Source organism: Agelaius phoeniceus, chromosome 3 (assembly GCF_051311805.1).
Source record: "Agelaius phoeniceus isolate bAgePho1 chromosome 3, bAgePho1.hap1, whole genome shotgun sequence".
NCBI classification, from domain to species: Eukaryota; Metazoa; Chordata; class Aves; order Passeriformes; family Icteridae; genus Agelaius; species Agelaius phoeniceus.
In genome coordinates, this window is record NC_135267.1 from 96,464,316 (window position 1) to 96,489,528 (window position 25,213).

Consider the following 25,213-nt stretch of genomic DNA (forward strand, 5'->3'; position numbering starts at 1 on the left):
AGTTACAGAAGAGAACCAATAGCTTGTCAGGTTTCTGTCTAGAACTTTTCTTACACTATTTCTCCTATACATCTGTTGTCTTTCCCTGTACTTAAGCTGAAACCTCTCTAAAATAGAGGTAATTATTTCCCTCTAATGGATTTGATATCCTGATCCATGACCATTACTCAGATAACAGTGGAAACAAACAGATGAAATGCTGGGTGACCAAGATCAGTACTGTCTCAGTGTAAATGAAAGCTATTGGACAAAATCCATGCAGGGTTTGCCATTCAGAACATCTCAGACAAATCTTTGCTTTCTCAAGCACAGAAATATAAGGGAGTCTCATAAACCAGTATTTCTAGAAATCTTGTCTAAATCACATGGCAAAGACTGCTACATAGAGCAGCATATGCAAGTTATACATGAAAAAAACCAGGATTATCCAGCTTCTTTTATGCTGGTTAATAAGTATATTATTCTTCCACAGCACAGCTGGTACTATATCCTCTTTTTCATAACATTATTTCTTGTGCATTACATTGTTACCTATAATGAACCATACTGATAGTCACCTATCTCTGATCTCTCATTATTATTCATTTAAGTGTATTCTGTGCAGAAAGTTAGGTCACAACTCAGCAAAGCCAGACTTAAACATTCTGTTATAGCTTCAATGGTGTCTTGATCTGAAATCCTTGAAATATTCTCTCTTCTTGAAACGGTAGAATCCTAGGAAGACTAGACTAAATCTTGGAAAATAAGTGAAGCCATAACTTCTCTGGTTTAAAATCCGTATCACTGGATGAACTGCAAAATCAGAACTTGCTTCTCTGTCCATAATCGTTCTATCACTCTTCATTCCCTGCCTAAACCTAGACCATGGCTCATAACTTGTTACTTTGATGTGTGCCAACAAAACAAGATAGCAAGTGGTATTCCTCCTTCACCGTGAGCATGGATTGGCTGGAGCTTTGTATTTTATTTCTCCACACCCACTATAGATCTCTTCTGGGTATACCTTACTTTGGAAGACTACAAAAATATTTGGTTTTCAGTAATTTGACATGTTGATCAAATTCCCTAGTATTTAGTTTAGGTTAAAAACCATTGAAAACCATAAAGCTTACATACTGCATAGATATTTGAATCAAGAAATACTTTTGTGCTCTTTAACAGGTAAGATGAGCAGTTCGACTTCAGGTACATCAAAATATGTCAAAGTTGGTCTGTGTGAGCTCTTATCTGGCAACTGATATATTGATATTTTGCTAATTTCAGTCCTGTATTCCAGAGTTCACAGAAATACATGTCTTTCAGGTAAAAAAATCCATCTTTTCAGTTTAAAAAAGTTAAAAATTTATTGTTGAGCTAATTTGGACAAACGGATCTTATTATTGTTTCAATTTTTAAAATGCATGAGTTGCCAAGTGCAATCAAGAATCACTGCAGTAATCCCTTCACTGGGGTACATTTGAAAACTAGTATGTATATCACCTTCAACATTCTTCTTATGAAATCTAACAGATGTTTAGTGAGGATTAGGTGTAGGCCCTCAGCCAAACAGATTTTTCCTGTCATTGGGCTAAGTTGCTGCCAACTACTTTGGCTCCAAGGTGGCCCACTGTGTTTCTTATGTGGAATATTGAGCCAGGTGAAAGAAAGATTCTCCTCATATTTTCATTAGCCATCACATTGGCTCTGGACAAGTATAACCTCACTTTTCATAAACAATTTTGCATATAAAAATAATTACAACTGTGCATTGTAAAAAACATGAGGAATTGTCAGAAATAGAAGGAATGCATTTATGAAATGGCTGGGTTTTATTACAACATCAACATTATGGAAATTTACTTGTTGATGGACAGAGAGATTGATACACTTGTGCACTCAGATTAGACTGCCTTTGAGGTTTTCACATCTCTAGAACTCCATAAAGCAGCATAATGTGGAACATAACATAATGCACATGAATACATGAAACTGGCCCTGCCTCTCGCACAAAGAAAGCATAAGATATTTTTAATTTCAAAAATTTGTTTACAATTTGTTCTTTCTAGAATTATAATGTAATTTTGAGTTGAACTACACTGTACAGTTTTCTGTCTTATCTATTCTAGAGTAACACTGGCAGAATTTTTATTTGTCAACACTTATCTAAAATCACATTGCAAGTCCTTCCATCTTTTGGACTCCAGAGCCAGGATTTGTACCTATTTTTCTCCTTTTTCATTAAGGAGGAGCCCAAATCAAATCATCCCTCTCTCATTTCTAGGAGAAACTTCAGAGGAAGTTCTCATGAAACTATGGACATTCTGTTAAGTTTCTTGTAAGAATACGAGTTATTGACCAAAGTTTATTTTCTTCTCATTCCTTCTTTACGCTATTTTTTTTTAAATAAAGGACACTTGTTGTACTAAGTGGTTTTCTCAACCAGTAGCCACATCTTTACCATTCAGCTTTAATACAAACTGTCCTTATTTAATAGCTGCCCTCATTTAGTAGCCAGACCTTTATCATTTGTCTTTAGTGTGAAAACCCCAGGAGAAAGTAAACTTAATAGAAGCTGCCCCAGTTTAAAGCCATAGAGGGATGTAATTAAGTTTAACAGAAATTGGTTTAACAGAAATTGACCTAAAATATAATTAAATAATAATAGTCATATTATGTGTGAGTTTCCACTCACTTAACAGACTGGTTATGGCTCTGTTAGACTTAACAGACTTAAGGCACTGCCTTTGTACAAACTGAAGATTACTCTCAGCTTTAGCTCCCAGATTGGCTAAATTCCTGCAGCATTCCTATTACTTCCCACTGCTACAGAACCACTAGGTCTGATGGGTGCTGTGTCCCCAGTAAAGTTTCTAGGAGTTATGTTGAGAGGTGCTTGAAAGAATCCCTTCAGAGATGAAAAAGAGCAAATTTGAACCCTAAACTCTGTCTACACAAGGATATACTCAGACTTTTAACACTTGTACAGTTTAGCTTCAGTGTAGTGATGAAATGGGTTCATTAGTCCTGAGTTCTCTTTTGCCTAAAAGATATAGGAAGTTCTTAATGAAGCAAGTAAGAACCTTGCTCTTAAATATTTATTTGACTATATTTTGTTATTTAGATTTTAGTAATAAATCCTCATCTGTAGCATCCATTTTTATTTAAGTACAAATATATACTGTATTCCATCTCAATCTAGATTAGTTGGATGGTTTAATTTATACATATATGCATGAGAGTAAATTTCATTACTTCTCAGGGCAGTTAGTGTATTTAATTTTAAGGGAAAATTCTTTCTTTTGAAACATTCTTAAAGCTGCATTTACCATCTCCAAGAGCTGGCTAAATGGTTACAAGGGGAAATACGCCAGAAGCAATTAGCATAGGCTATAACTCCATATGATGCATTAGAATTTTGTTTTATGTGAAACAGTTTCTAGTCCATGATAAGCAAATGGACATCAGTTCACATAAATTAGCATGCTGGTGCCATTATATCTGAAGAATTTATGGATGATGTCAGTCGCCCAACTGTGTGATTAACTTGCAGTTCTTTGCCTGAGGTTATCTAGACACTGGCCTTTAAAAACTATAGTACAGGAACTTTGCTACATGTCAGGTGTGCAAGTAGAGATAAGATTTTGGGATGTATTGGTCCATTTACTGATGAATGGCACCACTTAAATTTTTTCCCTAGGCACAGAACTGAGTAAAGAAAGCAGTATCACAAAACTAACAAAGCAATGGCGAAGTACTGGCATTGAGGTTCTTATGTAATCAAGGCAGTTAGTTCAGCTTTTTTGGCTACTGAATAAACACTGACTTAAAGGTAGCAAACTAAGGCCTGAGTCTACCTTTAATAAGCATCATAGTTTATGTAAACATAGTTGAGTTTATAAATCAGGAATTTCACACACTTGCAGGATCAACACCAAATTATTCTTTCCATTGTTGGCATTAGTAGTGCATGGCCCTGCAGAGTATGGCTTTGATCCAAGTTTGACTAGCTGTTCTATCAGCAGATTTAATTTCACAGTCATCATTAAAACCTCCAGGTCTTCAAGACACGTCAGAAAATAGAAAGCGATAAAAATCACTTCTTTGGCAATATGTGCATTCACGAATCATTTGTGCAGCTTGATTTTTTATAACCCTAATGAAGAGTGAAATGAAAGAGTACTTACATGTTGCTGGTGATCTAATCCAATGTTTAGCTATTCTGTAAATATGCCTGAGAAGGCAGTATGGGAAAAAGTAAGATTGTCTATCTTATTCTAGATTACATTACCATTTCTGGAGTGTGTTTTCTAACATGGCAAGTACTTGGCTTCTTAAAAGTTTTGAGGTGTAGCTATTTCCATGGAATGGGCTTGAAATAAATTGTTCTTTGTCACAGTAATATCAGGAGAAATCTCTCAGCCTCCACCTGTCAGTTCCTTTTTGATAATGTTAAGTCCAGGTACTGACCATTTTCTCAAGTGTCAAAGTGTTTTGAAGAATGTATATATTGTCTTATAATTCAATTAAAGTGTTCCTCATCATTGACTGCAGAAGCAATTGATTCTGTAGTCTATTTTCAATTAGTGCCAAAGCCTTTCACACAGCTCCTTAGAATTCTTGTAACAATAAAGCCCTCATTTTTGTAATGTTGTCTCTCACTTGATGTTTAATTTACTATGTTATCTTCAACCCATCTTTTTTTACTTGTCTTCAAAGATATGGAGAGGAAATACATTATGCTTTTTAACTTACTTACCTGTAATTTGAATTTTCTGGATGTAAACTTACCCTGTCAGCTTTCTCTGTGAGCCTCAGAAAGAGAGACAAGTGCCAAGTATGCTTTCTCATATTTAAATAATAATTTGGTACCATGGATTGGTAGGTCACATAATTTAAGACACCTATGCCTTTTCCAGAGGATTTTAGGCAGAACTGCTAGATTTCTAGGAATCTTAAAACTGCACTTTATTGAGGATCCTGGAGTACTTCTGTAGCCAAAAACCTGTCGCTGTTAGGATAAGTAAGATATAAAAAAATGAGCTTTTGGAGTTGGTAGTTAAATGGAAATGAAGTGTCTAAAGTTATAGAGCAGTCAATGGCCTGTTTTAACTCCATGGGAAAGCATTTCTTGAGTACTGAGAGGTTATGGTATGAACCATTATGTTTACACAGGAAGCTGAATTTCCAACACAGATTCAGCTCACATCCCTCATGAGATTTATTCTGTCCATGTCTTTTTTGAGCAAGGAGTGGAAGCAGCCTTTACCATGTTTTTATGGTTGAAATTTTGCAGTAAACATGAATACTGTAAGTAACATAAGTAGCTGCTTAGACTGAAGTCTTCAATGACATGTGGCAGAATTTTCTCTGTATTTTTACATAGCCCTAAATACACCATTAGGATCAACAGATTAAACATGAAATTTTGTTTCATTACTATCCAAAGAAATTTTGGTTTTGAATCTGAATATGTAGAAAGAAATCTGAGATCACTGTGTGCACTCATTGGACCAAATAGTCTGTGGTGTAGATGATTAGTTTTGATAAATAAAACAGGTGTGACAACACAGTATTGAAGGATAGATTTTGAAGTTCTGTACCTGTGAGCTTTGAAGGTGCTGTAGATATTTCATTTTGTAAGAGGTCTGTTAGAATTACTGACAGCTCATAAAAAATTTTCTGTGGAGAAAGACTGACTAATCATGGCCTTTTAAACTGTCTCACAGAGACAGACTTCACAGTGTTCTGTTTTGTCTGAAGAAGAATCTTCACTGTAAAATAAGTAGAAAAGGGGAAGAGGTACAGTTTCATTAAGCTCTAACATATCATTGACTGTCAGGTAGGTCTTGTTATGCTGTCCATCCTCATTTAACTATCCCACAAGATCTCTTAATGAAGTTAAGCCCCAAGTTCACTCCAGTAATTCTGTGGCAAGAGTTTGTGCAATGTAACAATTCATCACTTGTCAGGAAGGCACTTTTAGTTTATACATTTAATAAGGGCATCCTCTAGCTTGGTTAATTAGAAATGAACAGTTTGCATATTTACTAAATGCGGAGTGTCATTGCCACCACGGCCTATTGCCTACATGAATTATTTCTCTATCTGCAATAAACAGCTGGGTAATTATTACTGCCATAATCAGATAAATTCCCTCTGTAAGGCTTTTCTTACATGGCAATTCTTTGAACTCATCCAAAGCTGAACAAAATTTATGAACTCCAGCAGCTAGACCACTTTTTCATAGTGTAGTGTCCCTGTTCCCTGTTTCAAGGACATGTAGACTATCATAAATATTGTGTAAATTAGGAGGATAAATATGATTACCTAAAGATTACATATTAATAAACTTGATTTTCAAAATATAATTTTCAGGTTGTAACTGATTACATTATAGCAGTTCTGGTTTATCTAATTGCAGAGACATGACAGGCCATCTATATACAGGCTATACGAGGTTATCAGGCAAGGGCTCTACCACTTGAAGACTAAAGACTCCTGAAGAAGTATATAAATATTTTTCATGTGCCATAGTCACTTCAGCTATTTAGGTCATTAGAAGTATGACAGATATTATGTGCCATGAACTCAACTCACTTAAGCATTTCTATTGTTATTAAAATAAGGTGATGGTTCTTTTTGTTGTGCTATTTTCAGTTTAATAATGAAGCATAAAATTTAAATGTATTAATTCAGGTGTTACATAAGAAAATTGGATATTTAATTTATTTGTAGAAGCACTTTATATACAATTATATAACTAAGTTTGCTCTATGCTATCCAAGTATTCCAGCTCATATGTGAGTTTATCTGTAGGTACATCACTGAGTACTTAATTTATACATGTGTATTTTCCAGAGCATGCTATAATGTAGCTTATTTTTGAGGTCTCCAAAGAAACAAAGACCAAACCAAACCAAACCAAAAAAACCCCACCAAAAACCAAAAAAACCAAAACCAAAATCAAAATCAAAAGACAGGAATGTTTTTTCCTTAGTTGGCACACAACAGCCTATTTGATCTAACATCATTATTTTGGTTTTTAATCATAGTGTAAAATCCTGTGTCTGAGTGCTGCTAGAAAGTTGCCAGTTACTGTTCCCATACTTCATAACTCTTTATCAAATAAGTAGCATTACTCACAATTCAGCAAAATGCTCAGAGATATCAGAATGTTAAGGAAGGCCAAACAAAATAAAGTGTTCTTTGGCACTGCTGGACCCAGTGAAAGGCTTTTGAGATTAGACTCACTTTATCATTTCCCATTTATGTCAGAGAGATAGCAATGAAACTACAGCAATGAAGACCTTTAAAATGAGCCACATCTCAGTGGTTTTTGTTATTGGAAGTGTGGTGACTATGCACTGCTTTTTTCCAAGTTCATGGTTTAGTTTTTGTCTGAGGATGTGAAGGCTTATTGATCTTTCTTTGGCATTTCAGTTTTTTTTTTTTTTCCATTGGAAAATTACAGTCCTTTGCTTTATATTGGTGTATCCTATAATGTCCCATGAGATATTATAGAATTGCATGAGATAAAAAGCAGTATACAGTATCTTCTGAGCACATTTTTGTTTTGCTTTAAAAGAAAAAGTGTCCAAAATGGGGAAAAAAGGGGATTAAAAAATTGTCTTAGTTGTTTTTTGATTCTCTAAATCATTATAGACTTTTCTGTTATCTAAGGAGAGTTAACTCTCTGAAGTGGTCACTCAGAGAAGAAAACAGAAAGACTATTTGTATTCTATTTTTACAGTCTACAGTAAAAATTTTTACAGTACAGTAGTGAGTAATTACAAAAAAGTGGGTTTTTTTTCCTAGTAATAATGAAAACAATGTTATTTGGAATCAGACGATCTTGTCTGACTTCAGGTCTACCACCAATATGATGTCTTTCAATATCCAATTTATAGCAGTATCTATAAAAAGTCCATTAAGCTTTGACTGAACAATCTAGTCTTGATTTAGTAACATCAAAATATATCAAAATTTAGTAAGTACCCTTCTAATTCTAATCTAGGAGTTAATTACCCTTGGTGTTCAATGTATATCCCATAGTTCCCCACTGAAACAGTTTCATTTTATCTTTGAACCATTACTTCTTGTTATATTCAGCTCTACTAGACTGAAAAGTGTGCTAGACATAAACAACGGAGATCATTGAAAGCTGTTGTCTCTGCTTAAAATAATTTTTATTACCATTTTGCACAGACCTTCAAGTGTCCTTTAAAATACTAAGCATCAGAACTCAGTTATGATGACTAGGAAATTAAAAAAAAATTTTTGCTTCTGTCAGTTTATGCATTCATTTGTATGAATGCTTTCTATCACGTGAAAGAGCTTCTTCATATCTATGACTCCTGATTGAAATACCTCCTTTAAAAGCCATAATTCTTCACATGGTTAGCATGACTTTCCTTAAACTGTGAGAAAATTTTACTTATTATTATACCCCTTTCAAATTCCTTAGACTCTTCACCTTGTAGGGATAATTGCAGGAGTCCATTAACTGGTTTATCCTTGACTCTGAAGCCAAATCCCAATGTTTTACCTTGAACTTCACAATTCCTGCTACCTTCAAACAAATCAAGAAACAAAGGATTTCAAGAAAGCAGAATTTTCCACCTCTTTTCTCCAAGTAGGCTATTCTATTTTTGTCCAATTAATGAACTGTTTGCTAACAAAGTGATTTGTTCTTTCAGCTTGCATGGCACCCAAAGCATGCAGCACTCATTTGCCCGCTTGTACTTGGTGGGGAGGCTTCACGAGCATCTACAGCATGGTGTTTGGCCCCTCAGGAAAGATTTAGTACTCTCACCAGAAGTTTATGTGCTTGAGTCTAGACTACAGAATATACTGGATGTACTCTTTAGACATGTATAATTGGAAGTTGAAATCTAAAATTAAGTGTAATCTCATTTTATTAGGTAGAATCAAAATTTCAGAGAACAGACTTCAATTCCGAGTGTAATTTCTTGCATGGCATACTAAAAATGCCTGTTTTTTTTTTCTGGTGTTGATTAATTTGAAGTTTTCAAGACAGTAAGAGAGAAGATTTCCTAACACTTCTGCAAATTGGGATCTAGTTGATATTTTCAGTTTGGCAATAAGCCATTGCTGTGAAATCACATACTAACAAGTAGTACTGCTGTATTAAAAAAAAATGTGTCATATCTCTTCCAAAATGATTACAATTGCTATGTAATAAAACTATTAACTTACTGTGTCTTTCATAATGTTTTATGCTTCAGTAAAAATGACATCATAGATGCTTAAGTGGTAACACCATTCCCTTAATATAAAATGGAGAAAACCATGAGGTACCACGAAAATCACTGTGAAGTTGCGAGTCTTGGCATTGCTCTCTGCCATACGTAATAGGTCATTACATAAAAGCTCTCCATATCTCGCTGTTGTAAAACCTTTTTAATATAGACAAAGTGTACCATTTTATTTATCAATGTATGCAGACTTCTATGTGAAAGTAAGTGAGGGATGTGAGTTAGTGAGTAGACCTCAGTCAAATTGTTTCATAATACTCTGAGAAGGAAAATCAACTTAGCTGATGACCTTTAGAAGCTATAACGTCATGTTTGATTTCTAAATCACATAATGTTGAATATTGTAAATGTTGCCAAGTACCATATATTAAAGTAAAAGAAGTACAGATATGTCTACATTGTACTGCACTGCAGCAGAGAGATAACAGCTAGCTTAAATGAGTTCATTCCAGTACTGGGAACAGCTTAACTGTAGCAAAACATAGCAGTGAGCTTTCCTCTAGTTATTACTGTGCAGATGGTAGCATATATAGTCTTCTGGGAATTGCAGTGCCAAAAGATAACAGATACTTTCACATGACATTCACTAGAAAACTTCCAATGGTATTTGGCTTTGGTTAGACATCCTCTTTTATATGTTGCAGGAAAAATTAGGAGCATGACTGCTCTCTTAGCAGCTTAGCACTGACACTGTGCTAGAAATGACCACTGCTGCTAAACTGCTGTCAGAATAAATTGTGTTGGGGCTTTGTTATCCATTCTGGGCCAGATCGGCTTTGTTACCCTCAAATACTAATTTCACTGTTTAAGCTAATCACCAAATACTAATTTCACTATTAAAATTAATCAATCAGGCTGATTTTTCATGAAGAGGTCAATAGCAAACAGACATTGAGTGAAAACATTTTTTCTGTTAGGTTTTTCAGTACAGACCTGGGCATAAATAAAGTTGAACCAGTATACTCAGATCTGGTTTATCTGCCAACAGAGGCTTTGGTGATTAGTTACTCTTATGCCACATCCATAATAGGTGGGGTTTGCAGTTTAATTAAATCAAAATAATTAAGCTGAAAAAGCATTGTTTAGATTGGACCTTTTACAAAAATTTTTTTAACTTCACAGCATTTTCTGCTGCCAATGAGGATAAAGTAAATTTGCCTTAAGGATATAGATACACAAGGGAAAAGCATTTAAACCTAGAAGTTTACACATTTTGAGGAAATAAAATAATCTCAAGAGACTACATATGAAACAATTTAGGTTTTTAGTATATGTGAGGAAAAAACTCTGTAGTTATTGAAACCTTAATTAGAAGATCCTGCATAGTGGGTTAGGAAAATACTCTGGTTTTAGTTCTAAGCTGCCTGTGCAAACAGTAGCTTGAAAGGCTGTTGTACTCACTTGAGTAACTGTGCAGCAGTGGAAATTGGAGGGATAAGAAGGATGCATCCGTCTGTTCTTCCCTATCGCCTGGTACATGCTGTGCCCTGATCTCCTGATCTGCACAAGGTATTCATTCACTCTGTGCCCTTCACCACCACGTTCATCACATTTCCAACATCGTATATTGATCACTGTGGACCTTGACAGTGGAACTGCTGTGTCACTTAATTCCATTGGCACTGTACACTATGTTACTAGGGGAGATGGACAGATGATGTGCTACTATGCACTAATTATAATGGCATTTTAAGGTGTTATGAATTTCTTTCTGTAAAATAAATACTAATAGGAGATACAGGGTGTTTTCATACATCTACACATTGGCTTTATTTATTTTAATTTTTTCATATTAAGGAGTCATATTTCCTGTTCACTGCACTGCAGGGACATCCACTGCAGAGCAATAATATTCATCCAGATCTTGAAAAGAGTGTCAGGAATAATTTGTTGAATGAATTCATGTAAACATTCAGATTTAAAATTAGTAAGAATTTTGGACATCTATTTGTAGTAGATCTCATAGGCAGTAAGATCCTTGTACCACTAATAATTGACTGCTGCTTTGAGCATCTATCAAACTGCAACTTGAGATCAAATATTTTGGTCAAGGAATTCTGTCAGGATACACACAGGACTATATGTCATGGTAGAGAGGAAAAGAGAGTTACCTGTTTTGCTTGCTAAATCTGAAGGGGTTCATTTAAAACATGAGAAAAATGTTGAGGATGAGCAAGCTGGCTGATGGTACATAGCTAACCTAAGTATGTAGTATGTGTATTATGTTAAAATTTTGCCTTCAAGGTACAGGGTTCTCTAAACTATTTTTACATCCTAGGCTGGTCTATAAATATATTTCATTGTTTTCCTAAATTTAATCGATTAAGTCAAACAATATTATCATGGCAGGTTATATTCCATTCTCACCTACACCAATATGACATTAAATCCAGTGTCATGCAGTGGTATACTAAAAATTATTGTCTCACTAATTTTATTTTACCTTCCATATTCTGTATTTGAGCAGGGAGAATGATATATAGTCAGGAAGATTAAATACATTTAGGTTATCTCCTCGTATGCTAAGGTTGCCTACTGCTTCTGTTGCAGGAATTTTATGATTTGGTGTCTGAACTGTTTAAAATCACAATAACTTAATACTTTTTCTGGATACTCTAGGCAACTATACTGATTATTGTTTTTTATGGGATGCCCTTTCCTTTAGTTAATATAATAATTTTGTAATATTATTTGGCCAAAGGACTACAGAATGCCAATGGAAATGCAAACAGAATGCAATAGTTTGATAAATTTAATAAATATAGGTCAGTGTGAATTTGTAAACTGATGAAGTTCCATGCAGAATTATTAAAATCTGTATATTACTGAAACCATCACTTGAAGACCTTTCCAAAAGTGCCAGGAACAATATTATATGTGTATTCTTAACCTTTATACAGACAGCAGGAGCACTGTCAACTGAATTTGCATCTCATAGCAGGAACCAACACCATTGCCTACTGCATAATGAAGAATCAGAATAACAATAAGTTACCTTGTCAGATGAATTTTTTTTATTTTCGAACTATATAGAGCAAGTAATTTTATCATTAACAATTCAGTAGGTACTTAACAGATTTGTTACACAAGATCATTTTTAATTGTGGGTTTTGAGCACATCTGTTGATAATCCTATCCCTATTTTCAAAAGCATGAAACATTCCCTATGACAAGGACAACACATTTTGTGTTAGCCACTATATTCATGTTTTTGGTAAAAAAATGCATCCTCAACTTGCTGTAGTAAACATTGATATTCTGATTTCTTTAATAAGTTTCAGACCATGATAAAAGATTACATTTTTTAAACTATCCACATAATTCTCCTACAAAGCTATTCCATAAAAATATGTGTGGAAGAAAGTCTGATTGGACCAAACTTAAATGGAAAGCCAGGTTTGTAGGAAGATGCAATAGATGCTGTTAATATATTGAGATAGGTTTTAAGATAAAGAAAAGATTATGTGCTAAAATAATTACCCAATTTTTGAGTTTTTTAATAAGCAATACTTTTTCAGTACTGCTGGAAAAGTATGCAACTATGAACTATGCAACAGATCGATTGCTTGCAAAAATAGAACAAGATTATCAAATACCCTAAAACATGTTTTGCAGTTACACAACTCTTTTTCTGGTGCAAAATTTACTGAAGCTTTAAAAAAGCAGGTCAAACAATTTGCCTTCTGCCTCACTGTGAACTAGGAAAGGTTCATCCTGGTGCAAAATTGGTCCAGAATCCACAGAGTGTCATGCATCACAGCTAGTATTCATAATGTCCCAGAGATGATACCCATACATCTCAAGAAAAGATTGCTCAATGAACCCATCATATTTGCAAACAAAGAGAAGACTGGCAGGAAATGTACTGATTTAATCCAAAAATCATTTAATTTCCACTGATTTCCTATTGACTTTAATAGAACTTGGATTTATTTTCTCTGGGGAGGCGCATGTGTAGAAGAGCCCAAGCATGAAACTTCCCAATGAACACATTTCCATGTAAGCTATGTGGAAGTCTAGCTGTATTTGGAAGGTTAAGTTTATGTTAGTATCACTTATCCTTCTACACATTTTCTGTATGGCAACAGTGAAACCCCTGCACAGTGCATGACATGTTAGTATTAATCTGCTAATGTGTGAAATAGTATATTCATATCTAACTGCTTTAAATTCTTTGCTTTTGTTGCTCCTTTTCAAATGCTTGAAAGCATGATAAAAGAATTGAAAGTTTCAGGTTCAAATAGCTTGAAACTATATTTATGCTAAAATATCTATGTTTCTAGTCAAGCAATGTTTGAACTGCTACATACCACTTATTTTGTACTGCCTCTCAGGAGGGAATCATCCTGGGAGCTATTATCCCTGTGACAGAATTGTCTGCATGTTCTGTACAACTGTACACGGCAGTATATTGCCTGATAGAGATATTTTAGAATTTGCAACTGACAAAATGTGTCTGCTGCAAAAGTATGCTGAAAATTATTTGTAACTCCTTAAAAAATCTCGAACTTTTACATGGATTATGGTACAAATATTACTGAGGATATGTGATATTCAGGAATGATCATCGTGAAAGCACTGTCTAAAAAGATCATGAATTACATGGAACTTCAACAGGTATTTTAGACTTCATTTAATTACAGCAAGTAATGATTATTAATAATTCATTCAAAGCAATCTGATAAATTCCCACTGATGACAACGGGAAGCATTTTGCATCCCATTATCATTATTTCTGCAATACAAATCTATATCTTTGACATTATTTGTGGGTTTTTATCACCAGTTGTGTTCTAAATCAAAAAGCTTCCATATTCACTGTTAGGAAGAAGTACCTCAGTATATAACAATGTTGATTATTATTTCACCAGTTGTAGATAGGGGTACTAAAGCTGAATAGAAGGCTCTTTAATCAAAAATAAATAGTATTAAATATGTAAACCACAGACCATACACTCTGACATTGAAGGTAAAGAGGCATAAAATAAAAAACAAAGTTGATACTATATGTATTGTCTATTTATTCATTTGTTTGGGATTGATGGATATAGAACAAAGAGTTTCCTAGTAAAAAATGCTTATGTACCTACATGTAGTGACTCTGAAATCTGTACCTTGAGGACAAAGAAAGGTCGCCAATCTCTCCAACACCTAGTTCTTTGTCAAAAATGGACACAGTTAATGAGGTTTGTTTGGTACAGCACAAATTCTCAGACACAGATAGAGATCCTTTCAATGGAAACAAATTTGTTTGGCTTTACCAGGTTACTTAGCGATTAATAATAGCCTTGAGATGCAGGTCAGAAAGGTCATCATCCCTGCTTGCCAACACAATCTAAAATGTGCAGCTACTCCGGCTCTGCAGGCTTTGAGGCCCCAGAACGCTATGCATAAAGTAAAACAGGCTATTTTCCAAATTCTTTTTTCATATTAATAAGCAATTTTCAAGAGAAGGGTGGCAAAATGGGGGCCATGCCACTCTAAGTAATTCATTTATTTTGCAATTTAATCTTATGTTGGAAAAAAATTACACTGCTGCAAAAGCATAGCATGGTGATTTTTAAACGTCAGTGTGCTTCATAAGTAACCTTGTATGAAATATTGTATTAGCAGCCTTTAACAGTAAACTGCTACAAAAAATATTTTCAGAGATTCACCTGTGCATCTTTTCTGATTTGTATTTCCATTTAATTCTAATTTTCTTTTACAATTGAAATAAAATGTTTAATTACTTAATATTTTACTTATTTTAATTGATAAAATCTTGAAAGGTAGCATGAAACAAATATAAGTTCTACACTGCAACTTTTATTTAAGAATGTGATTTCAAAGTGTTCATATTCATAAACCAATTATTGCTCTTTCATATATTTTGATGAACTAATTTAAAGATAATTAAAATATTAAGAGTAAGTCTGAGTAACAATCTTAAAAAAAGACTTTTGGGAGCAATATTACTTTTACATGGGATCATTCATATCAGCAAATTTGCCCATGTGCATATTTTGACATGATTTGACCCATGTCCTCACCGTGTCTTATTTGGTACTCATTGGCTTTGAGACTATTAATGTGGACCTCTCTAAATAATCTGTTTTGCTGGAATATTTTAATTATGACTATTTAGTTATGTGAATAATATTTTTTCTTTTTATTTTATTGTATATACACACACTAGAAAACATAAAGACTAGAATTTACTCACCTAATTAAACTTTTTAGCAATCTAAATGCTTGACTGAATATGCTTGGTTTCTTTGGCACACAGGTTAATTTGAACTAGCCATTTTGTAATAACAAAATTAACAAATGTTAATCAAACTAACCTTTTTTAACTGGGTCAAAAAATTCTATACACGTGCACTGTGCACAATAGCACAGGATTTTGTTTCTTATAGAATATTAATTCACTCTTACTGTTTGCATAATTTATGGCAAGCCTGGCTCTGTGAAAAAAAAAAGCACCACCAATTTGGAAATCTATGCCCATTCTCTGTTCAAGTTTTCCTGTAAACATTCAGTTGAAATAATGAATTTTCTCCATTCTTTGAAACCTGGTGTTAGGTATAGTTCCATATTTCTTTTATGATGAACGGGTTTTCTGCACAGACTCACACATTTAGATGGCCCTGTGCGTTTGCACACCTCTGTTGTGCAGGGCTTCATGAAGCAGTTCAGTTCCTGGCTCTTGTGGTGGCCTCTACAGCTCCCATCAAACCAGAGCAGAAATGACCTGTGCAAGGAGCCCAATGCCATGGAAACTCCTCCTAAGGACATTGTGTGCATGAAAGGTTCCCATCCCGTTTTCCTCTGTGCCTATTTTCTCAGCCTTACTCAAGGATCCAGGAGTGAATATCATCTCCTATCTCATGTCTGTTATCCTCTCTCATTCCATAAAATCTCTCCTGTCTGCAGATCAAGAGGTGTTGCAAGGCACTAGCTGAAACAGAAGTGAACAACCCATATTCGTATTATAATAGCTTCCACATAGAGAAATTCAAAGTAAAATGACACTTAAAGGCAAATAAAAGGACTTACATGAATAATATTTTATCAAGCTGTAAGCAATGTGAACCTAGATACTGCTCCTAATTTTGATCCTTTTAATCCTGTTTCTTCTTAGTTATATCCATGTAATATCCTACTGCTGTGGAACTGAAAGAACAGTAATTTTACATTCCAGTGGTGCCAGTATACTGCCAATATATAAGAACAAAACACTGTGAAGCTATGAAAGGGTTAAAGTAAAATAAAAGACTAGCATGTCTTTTGTTGTTATAATATAGTTAGCAGACTTATTTTATTACAGGTATGAACTTCAAGAATATGCAGATATGAAGGAAAATGAAGAGAAAATGAAAGACCTGGAAAAGAAAGAAAAGGAAAAGAAATACCAAGCTCGAAAGATGCATTACCTCCTTAGCACTGAGCAGGTTGGTAGACCTGTCCCTGACAGCTCATGCAAACCACTTGGGCCCCCAGCCTGACAGAGATAAACTAGCAGGCTGAATGGGACATGACTTGTTGAAAAGATATCACAAAGACACTACTTCGAGTTCAATTTAGTGCTTTTCTATAGGCAAGAGCAGGTACCATGACTATTCTGTGACAGTAGCTCATAGAGGCAGCATCAGCACTGCTGGCAGAAAGAGTCCAAGTCAGCAGTTTGATCTGCCACTGTGATAACACAACATGAAGGGCATAACCTCGCTTTAAAAACTCATTTTGACTGGCTTATTGTTGTGTTGTTGCACTTGTCAAGAACTAACAAGTTATTAAGCTGAGAAGGGATTTCATTTTTTCCCCCCTTTTTTAATTGAGATAATGCTTAGGTTGGTGCAGTGTTCTGCTTGTTTTTAGGAGAGATTGTAAATGTGGGTTTTCAGTTAAAGCTTTTCTTATTACTTCCTGAATCAGCTTATTTAGCATGATTGTTTTCACTCAAAAATGCCTAACACATCTTAAATATTATTATTAATTCATTTTGTATCAGTATTACTGGTATATTATTCCAAACTTTCTTATGGAAGCTGCTTTAAACAGCTTCCTACAGACAGGTAAACATATCAGTAGATGTATCTAATATAAATTTGATATGATTGGTAAAGCTTGTGGGTTTGCCTTTTTTTTTAGTCCCCTCTTGTAAACTTTCATAAAAAAATAAAAGGATTTTGTCTCCATAAGTGTTTGGCGGCTGATTGTTCTTTGTACAGATATGAAATTAACATGAAATATTAGTATGAACTTAATGCTTGCTTTTTTTAAAGTTGTTAGTCATAATCTGTGTTTAAGAACTGCTAATCCTAAAGAATGTAGGAAAAATACTATTACACTTAATGACAAAATATTTAATCTTCCCTTCTGTTTGGGAATTATTTGTGATACATTCTGTAGATAGAAATGTGGTTTGATTAACTAGATCTCAGTTATGAAAACTTGATGTGTAAATTATGTTTAATTTTTGTTTGTTTTTAACGCATACTATAATATAATTAAAAAATAGCATAAAAAATTTCTCAATGGCTATTAGACAAGGAAGCTAGTTAATGACTGAAATTAGCTCACTATAATTTATTTTTCCACATGTAGATCTAGGATATTAAGAATAATCTGCACAGTGTTTTATATTGTTTTAAACTGTAGAAAATTGAGAATTCTTGAACAGTGCAATTTATATAAACACATGCATTTAATATGCTTACCCAGAGTACAAAAATTGTCAGGTTGGAGACATGGAACGACTTGTGATCTAGTAAGATTTTAGTAAGCTCAGTTCACCTCCAATGATACAGGTTTAGCAGGCTGTAACACTTTTTAAGGATTGGCAAGTAGTTCCTCATTTCAGCCGTGGAGGACTGCTGGTAGAGGGCACCAGTAACTCTTATGGTCTGATGAATTTTGGTTACTAATTTGACAGAATTAGAATTCAGCTAGCAGAACAAAAAAATTCTTGGTTTTGCTTGCTGAGAATGGTTTGTGCATACTGAGACTCAGAGAACACAGAAGCTTTTCTTTATGAGAGAACTGAGCTCCAAGAGCTGTCTTCTTTTGCAGGTAATATTTCAAAACACTAGTAAATGTAAATCAATGCAAAACCTACAGAAAACTTGAAAATCATCAAAGATATATTTGAAGTTAACTACTTACTGTGAAGTCTGTATTCCACAAGTCCACGTAGTTGTAGAATTTGATATCTTGATAAGATACAGGATGAATTATTTTCATGCAGAATTTACTGTTTTGTTGCTCTGTGCCTGACATTTTGCTCTCTAAATGTCTGGTCTTCTGACCTGGCTATAGCTACATCTTGCTGCTTTTAAAGAACAGTTAATTGGATTGCTGAGCAAGGATCATTCACATCTCAGTAGACACAGGCAGCAAAAGTCAACACTTTTGAGTGAGTTAAGAAAACATATCATTTGTAAGCAGGATACATAGCAAATGAAAAGAGGACATTGATAAGCTGGATTTATTGTAGAGTCATGCATTACCTAAAGCCCAGTAAGCTATAGAGATGACCTGCCAAAGTTTGGTTCTCCTCCCCTTCCTGCCATATGCACTGAGATTCAGTGGTGGAGCTGAACCACCTCATGCATCAAGGCTGCAGGTGTTCAGGCAGGTTATATGGACAGCATTGAAAAATCTTTATTTGCAATAATTGTTTCAAATATGTCTTATAGTTTGGAATATTCTTGTTTTAATAGAGGCAAAAAGGGTGAGAAAAGGGTGTTTACTTATTGACAGAAAATAATTAAGAAGTTGTTGCTCCTCAATTTTTTGTTAAGAAAGGCATGTCAATTTTCATTCTTCTCTCCCAAGCTGAAGCCCACAATAAACATCTCAGAAGTGTGTTTATATATCTATATATCTATATCTTTATCTATATCTATGTCTATATCTTTATCTGTATAAAAGGTCTGCCCCATTCCTAATTGCTAACATTGTTTTACTTTCAAGAAGTAAATCTGAAGAATGTGAATGTCAGGAATCTACAGGGGTGTCTGGTATGGATGCAATAGCATGGCCTATGATTAATTTAGTGTTTTGTCCTTTTCATGAGTTAAATTGTTATTCAAGCATTTATTTCTTTCATAAACTGTTACTTTTTAAAGAAAAACCACTTTCGGGTTGCTTAGTGCAAGAGATTCCTATGTAAAATAGAGCAAGGAATAATTCTATGTGGTGACAACTTTGTGGCTTCCAAACCAAATTCAATTTTAAAAATAGGATTCTCTGTATTTCTGGTTTTAAATTTTTTATATAACACAATCCTTTTCTTACGTGTTTTTTACCTTATCAGGCTGATAAATTTTGACTTTATGATGAGCATAATAAAAAAAGTCTTTGTCTTTGTTGAGAGTGTATCTCATAATTTCCTACCAGTAAAAAAAATTGTTTTCATCATTTTTACCTGTTTTATCATGAACTGAATTGTGATTTCTTATTGACACATGAAAACTAAAATAATTAAGTTTTTCTTATTAGCCCCAGAATCACAGTATGCTATTTCCACTACAGTGGTAATGATCCCTTTTTTTCCAAACTGTCATTAATAAATAAACTACTTATTAAATATGGTTTTCCATTATAAACATTTTACCTATGCAGATTATTATTATATATCCCTGTAGTTCCTTTTTCTGTATTAACAACCTTCACTATAATTAACAGGTTCTTACTTCTGCTCTTTGTCATATTTTCAAGGCCAACATTTGTAGTGAGGGCCATCCTCTGCCAAGTGCTGACAAATGACCTTTAAAGTCAACGACGGAGAAAAGCACTGAATACATTCATAGCACTTTGCAGAAATGGGGATGAAGAGCCCACTTGTGTTGAAATATGTGGTTGCATGATTCTTGTCATTGGTATTTTCAGCCTTTCAAGAAATTTTGTAGTTGGTTTTTGTCTTACAATGGTGATGAGAGTCAGGTGTATGACAGTCTAAATCCAAAGATCCAGTATCAAGCTAGAATGCAGACCTGTGTTGTTTTTAGTATCTGCTGACAGAGCAAGCAGCAATGCTGAGGTGATTCTGTGAGTGGGAGCAGGTGCATCAGCATCTGCAAGTCCACAGTGGGACGGGGAGCAGAAGCCAGCGGTAACTGAAATACAGAGCAGAAGTGGTATCCTGTGAAGTATTGAGTTCAGGAGAAGAGCCCTGTGGAAACTGTGTTCCAAGTGCCACAGCTGAAAAGGCCTTCTGCTATTACATTTTCTCCTGTCACTGAGGAGAGGATTCGAGGATCAGCAGAGCAACAGATTTTTCCCCTTTATAGATTTTTACTGTATAGCAAACAGTACTGGTAAGGTAAAAGAGTTTTAATTATCTTTTCTCTTTTCTTTTATTTCTAAACAGATAAACACAATTAGTTTTTGTCACACAAAATAAATGTACAATTACTCCAGGAGGCCAAATTTCTTTTGATCTGCAAAATCTTGAAAGCTTTGTCACACAACTGAAGAACATACTTGTACATTGTTCATAGTGGGATGTTACATGTGCATTGCTTAAGCTTATCATTGCTGTGGCTGGTAGACTGAGTCACAGCCTCTCTTCTAAAGCTGCACCTCCTGCTCTGTGATAAATCATGCTGAGAGTAGATGAGCTAATGCTGCTCCTCTGTTCTCTGGGAGCTTCTGTTCTATCTGAATGCTTTAACTACTGAGACCTTAGAAAATTAATCATGCTGTTATGTGTGTATGTCTACTCTTGACTTTTGTATAGCATTTCCTTTCTGTTGGCCCCCAATTAGAAGACCTGACTGAATCAGACTTAAGGCTTTTCTGCCAAGCATCCTGTTTTTGACAGTGGCCAACAGCACGGCCTAGGGTAGAGGAATAAGATGGAGCAATGGGGCAATATTATTACTGTCAAGAATACTCTTTCAGTTTCCAGGTAACAGTAGTTGAAGGACTTGTAGTTCTTAGCTATGCAACCTTCTATTTTCGTAATATTTAGCTGGGGTTTTTTTTGCCTCCATATTCCTTCAATTCCTGCCTCTCCTAATACCAAGAGAAGGAATAACCTAGACAGGGAGAGTGGGTTAAGAAATCTGGCACTAACACTAGCTCCCAAGTTGTTCTGCCTTGGAAGATCAGGTTCACTCATTCTGCTTGCAGTGTTGTTTTGCTCATGTATGTTCATTTCACAGCTTTGCTGTCTCTGATATTCTGCCACAGGAGAATATGCAACTGTGAAGTGCTTTATTCTTTCTCCACCAATTCATCTGGTTCTGGGGATTGCCTCTGCCACTCTGAGCAACACTGAAGTCCATCACTTTTCAGCCCTCTTTAGCAAGGTGATAGTTTTTCCTGGTGTCCTTGGGCAGTTTGTGAACAGATACTGCTCATAAGAACCTGGTAATTTAGACCTGCAAGGGAAGAACAAAGTCCATGTGTAATACTAGGCCCTTTTCATTGTAGAAGTTTTAGAAACCATGGCATTCCTTTTAGGAGCAAGACACGAGTTCTCTTTTTTGGATCACAGTAGTTTGGTTTTCAGTGCCTGCTTGAGTGTGTCACCATCTGTGTGTTGAGTCAGGGTAGTATGTGGCTGATACTGGCCCACATTTATTGTCATTGTAATAATGCTTTGTAAAGAATTACTTGTAAGGATATTATGGCTGATGCTGTAAAATAAGAAAGTATTTTGAATGGAACTAGTCTTGACTAAGATGATCCTTTCCAGGGAGATATAAATATGTGAGAAAGTACCCCTTTAATAGATTAGCACTATAGAAAACATTTAAAAAAGCCCCAAAACCCCACCTTAAAAATAATGTTCTGTGAGGAAGAAGGAAATGTTTGCTGTGAGTTACTTCCAAGGGAGTAACAGTGAAAAGTTCTAATATCAGCAATGAGAACCAAAATTTTCCATTTTTACTCTCTCTGTGTACCTCCATAAGCAATTCCATTTTAGCTTAATGGGAACCTTTCAGCAAACTTCTCTGGATTCTGTATTAGGGATTTTGAATATAAAGGAAGTAAAAACCTCCTTTGTTTTTAAGAACAGTTTCATTTTGATTTTCTGTATTTATTGTAGATCTCAAAATATCACTTTTATCAATTGTTTCCATATTTATTTGTAATTTTTCCATATTTATTTAGCATTTGTCAGTTCCTAGAGTAAAATATTTTAAATGCAAATTCTATTCAATGCTAAAGTAGTCATGTATTGAATTTTTCCTGTCAACAGAGATGGCAATTCATAAACATTATGCTGACTGCCTTTGTCTTCTTTTCACATTACTGGAAATCAGGAGTTAATTCTGCTGAAGTTACTGCACTTATTCAGGTCTAAATGTCTAATGTTCTAAGTGAGAAAGAAAAAAGGCCACAAAATCCTTCATGGAGTAGGTTAATGAATATTCAGGAGACACAACTGATTAATATGCCTCTAACCTAATGTGCTGTCCTGTAAGAACTTGAAAAACAATTGGTCTAAAATGACACTGTTTGACATCCACTCTGTCTCTGGACAGCTGGCAGTTTTATTCTTATAAAGGTGAGGACTCAGTGGATAAAGCCCTAGCCTTTGATCTCCAGATCCACAGTTTAAGAGACAAGGCTGCAAGTTTGGTCATTTGAGCTTAGTCCCGAGTGAACAGTCCACATCACAAAATGATTATACATAATTTGTTACTATTGGCAGTGTCTGTTCAGGAAAGGCCAAGGACTGAGCTAGCATGAAGAATAAATTAGCTCTTACCTTTTACATTTTATTTCCTCCCTCTTTACTGTTGTAATTTTATTATCCTGTCTCTAAAACATTCAGGGGATGAAATTATCATTCATTATAATACTAATACTTCTTGAAGATGAACTAAAATAGTCAATTTTTTTTTTATTCTAGGTGCCCCAATCAATGAACATCCCTACCTATCCATGGGTGTTTAATATCCACTCATCATTTCTCTGCCAAGTAGTCAGATGTTTCTGAATACTTTCCAAAGCTTGTACCACGAAAAATCCAATTTAAATTAAAGAGGGTGAGCTTTCTTAGTTCTCAGGCAGGTTTGCAGCTACATTTAAATTGGAGTTGTATGTGAGGCACTTCATGCTGCAGTATTCTGTTTTTATAAAATATGATTTCCAAAGGGTTCACAATTTGCATTATATCCTTCTGACAGTACTTGTGACAGGTATGTTCAATTAACAAGCTTTCCTCGTGTATTCACTTCCCATTGGAAGCCAGATGTATCACTCTATTCACAGGCATTCACTCCAGGAAAATCATTCCAATCTTGTGCCTCATGGGGCACTGTCCGCACCATCTCAGTTCACTTGGAAGGTATCTCAGTTCGTGTTGTTTAACGTTTCTGTCATAAAAAAGGACAAAGTAAGGCAAACTGAAATAAGACAGTAACTGAGCTGTTTGTGATTCTGAAAGACGTTGTACCTGAATGCCAGCTCAAAATTCCAAAAATGACCTTTAAGTGATTTGCACACACAATCAAAAATCTGTAGTTCTCTTAGAATCTGAGTCCAGCTCTTGCCCTTTGGGATAACTAATCTTGAGAACACAGAACTGTAATTCTGCTACTCAACACACTATCATGGTGATGTAAAAAAGAGGGAAAGAGCTGAAAGCCAAAATACACCTTCAGAATCTATTTGGTCTCCACCTACAGGGAAAATAATTTAGTGACAAACTTTACAGCTTCCATAGATTTTCCAGTTTTGCTCATATTCTTTTCAATCAGACATTTTTGTTCTCCAGGAAATAGTGGTTATCTCTCTAGGGAGGACAAGTACAGTCAAAGCCAAAACTAAGATTGTAAGTGTGGTGATCTTCTTGCCCAGAAATGGGTAACTATGGTTAGAGGATGGAAGAAGTGCTGTCTGCTGATACCATAACCTATTTCCTATGCAAAATGCATGGATGTGAACTATTTCAGATGTGTTTCTTCCCAGTGTCAGTGAAAAGTACTTCCCTCCCATTCACTCTTCTCTGAAGTCTCAGCCTAGCACAAGTGGTAAGTGAAAGTATTTCCAACAGAAATCAATAATTTCTCCTTTTGTCCCACTACCTAGAAAACAAGATACTCACTTCTCATTCTTTAAAGATAGTCAGTGAATGAACTTTTAAACATTATCTGTGACAGTATTGTAAACTCTATTTTTCCTAAAGGCTTCCTGCTGTAAAATAATTTCAGTTTTTTTGATAACTGGTTAACTGTTCCAAGAAATGAGAGTTTACACAAAAAATTAATCTCTCATTAGAAAGAGCTTAATACACAATAAAATGTAAAATTTGAGTGTTGTTTTCTGATTGATCCTATGCAAACTTAGTTTTAAAGATTTGTCCCCGTAGATATGGCAATATTTCTCAGAGATTCTTCTGAAGAGCTTGTTACTAGCCATATCACACAAAGCTTGACATTTTAACAGAGTGACATGTTTGTATCTACCATGTATTATAGCATTGAGCATTTCAGCCTTAGTAATTTAAAAATCCACTAGCTAGAAGGTCCCTGCATTCAAACAGTCTTTTTCGGCATCTGAATTGCATAATCCCTATTTGTGTGGATTTTTTCTAGACAACAAACTTTGTACTCAATTCCTGTGGGTAGGATTAATGGCAGAGTTTAAAGGACAAGCTGTGTGATCTATCAAAAAGTGTACATGCTGAGATCTTAGAAAAACATGACCACATTTTGTGTATTACTGTCAATTGGGGTGGCAAAAGGGTTGGATTGCTGCAGGGTCAGAAAGCCGGTAAGAATGAGTTATATATTGAATGATGGCTGTTTGTAGGATATGGTAAAAGCATTTAAGAAAGAATCTATACTGCAAGGAAATCACAGTGCAGCACAACATCAGCTAAATAGTTCACAAAGCTACATTCAGAAATGATGGAACTCCACTGACATTCTTGAAATAGTTACTGGTGTAAATTTGGTTAATGCATAGTAGTTCATCTGGTATTTAACCAAGTTGGTGTGAGCTATGGTCTTGCT

At 34.9% G+C, this 25,213-nt stretch overlaps 1 protein-coding gene across 1 annotated transcript in view; it reads left to right on the top strand.

Annotated features, from left to right (window-relative positions):
* SPATA17 (spermatogenesis associated 17) overlaps positions 1-25,213 on the top strand; it is an 89,636-nt gene that overhangs the window by 20,175 nt on the left and 44,248 nt on the right. The window contains exon 6 of the mRNA XM_054630204.2: positions 16,564-16,687. Coding sequence (XP_054486179.2) covers positions 16,564-16,687 — 124 coding nt within the window. The remainder of the gene's footprint in view (positions 1-16,563; positions 16,688-25,213) is intronic.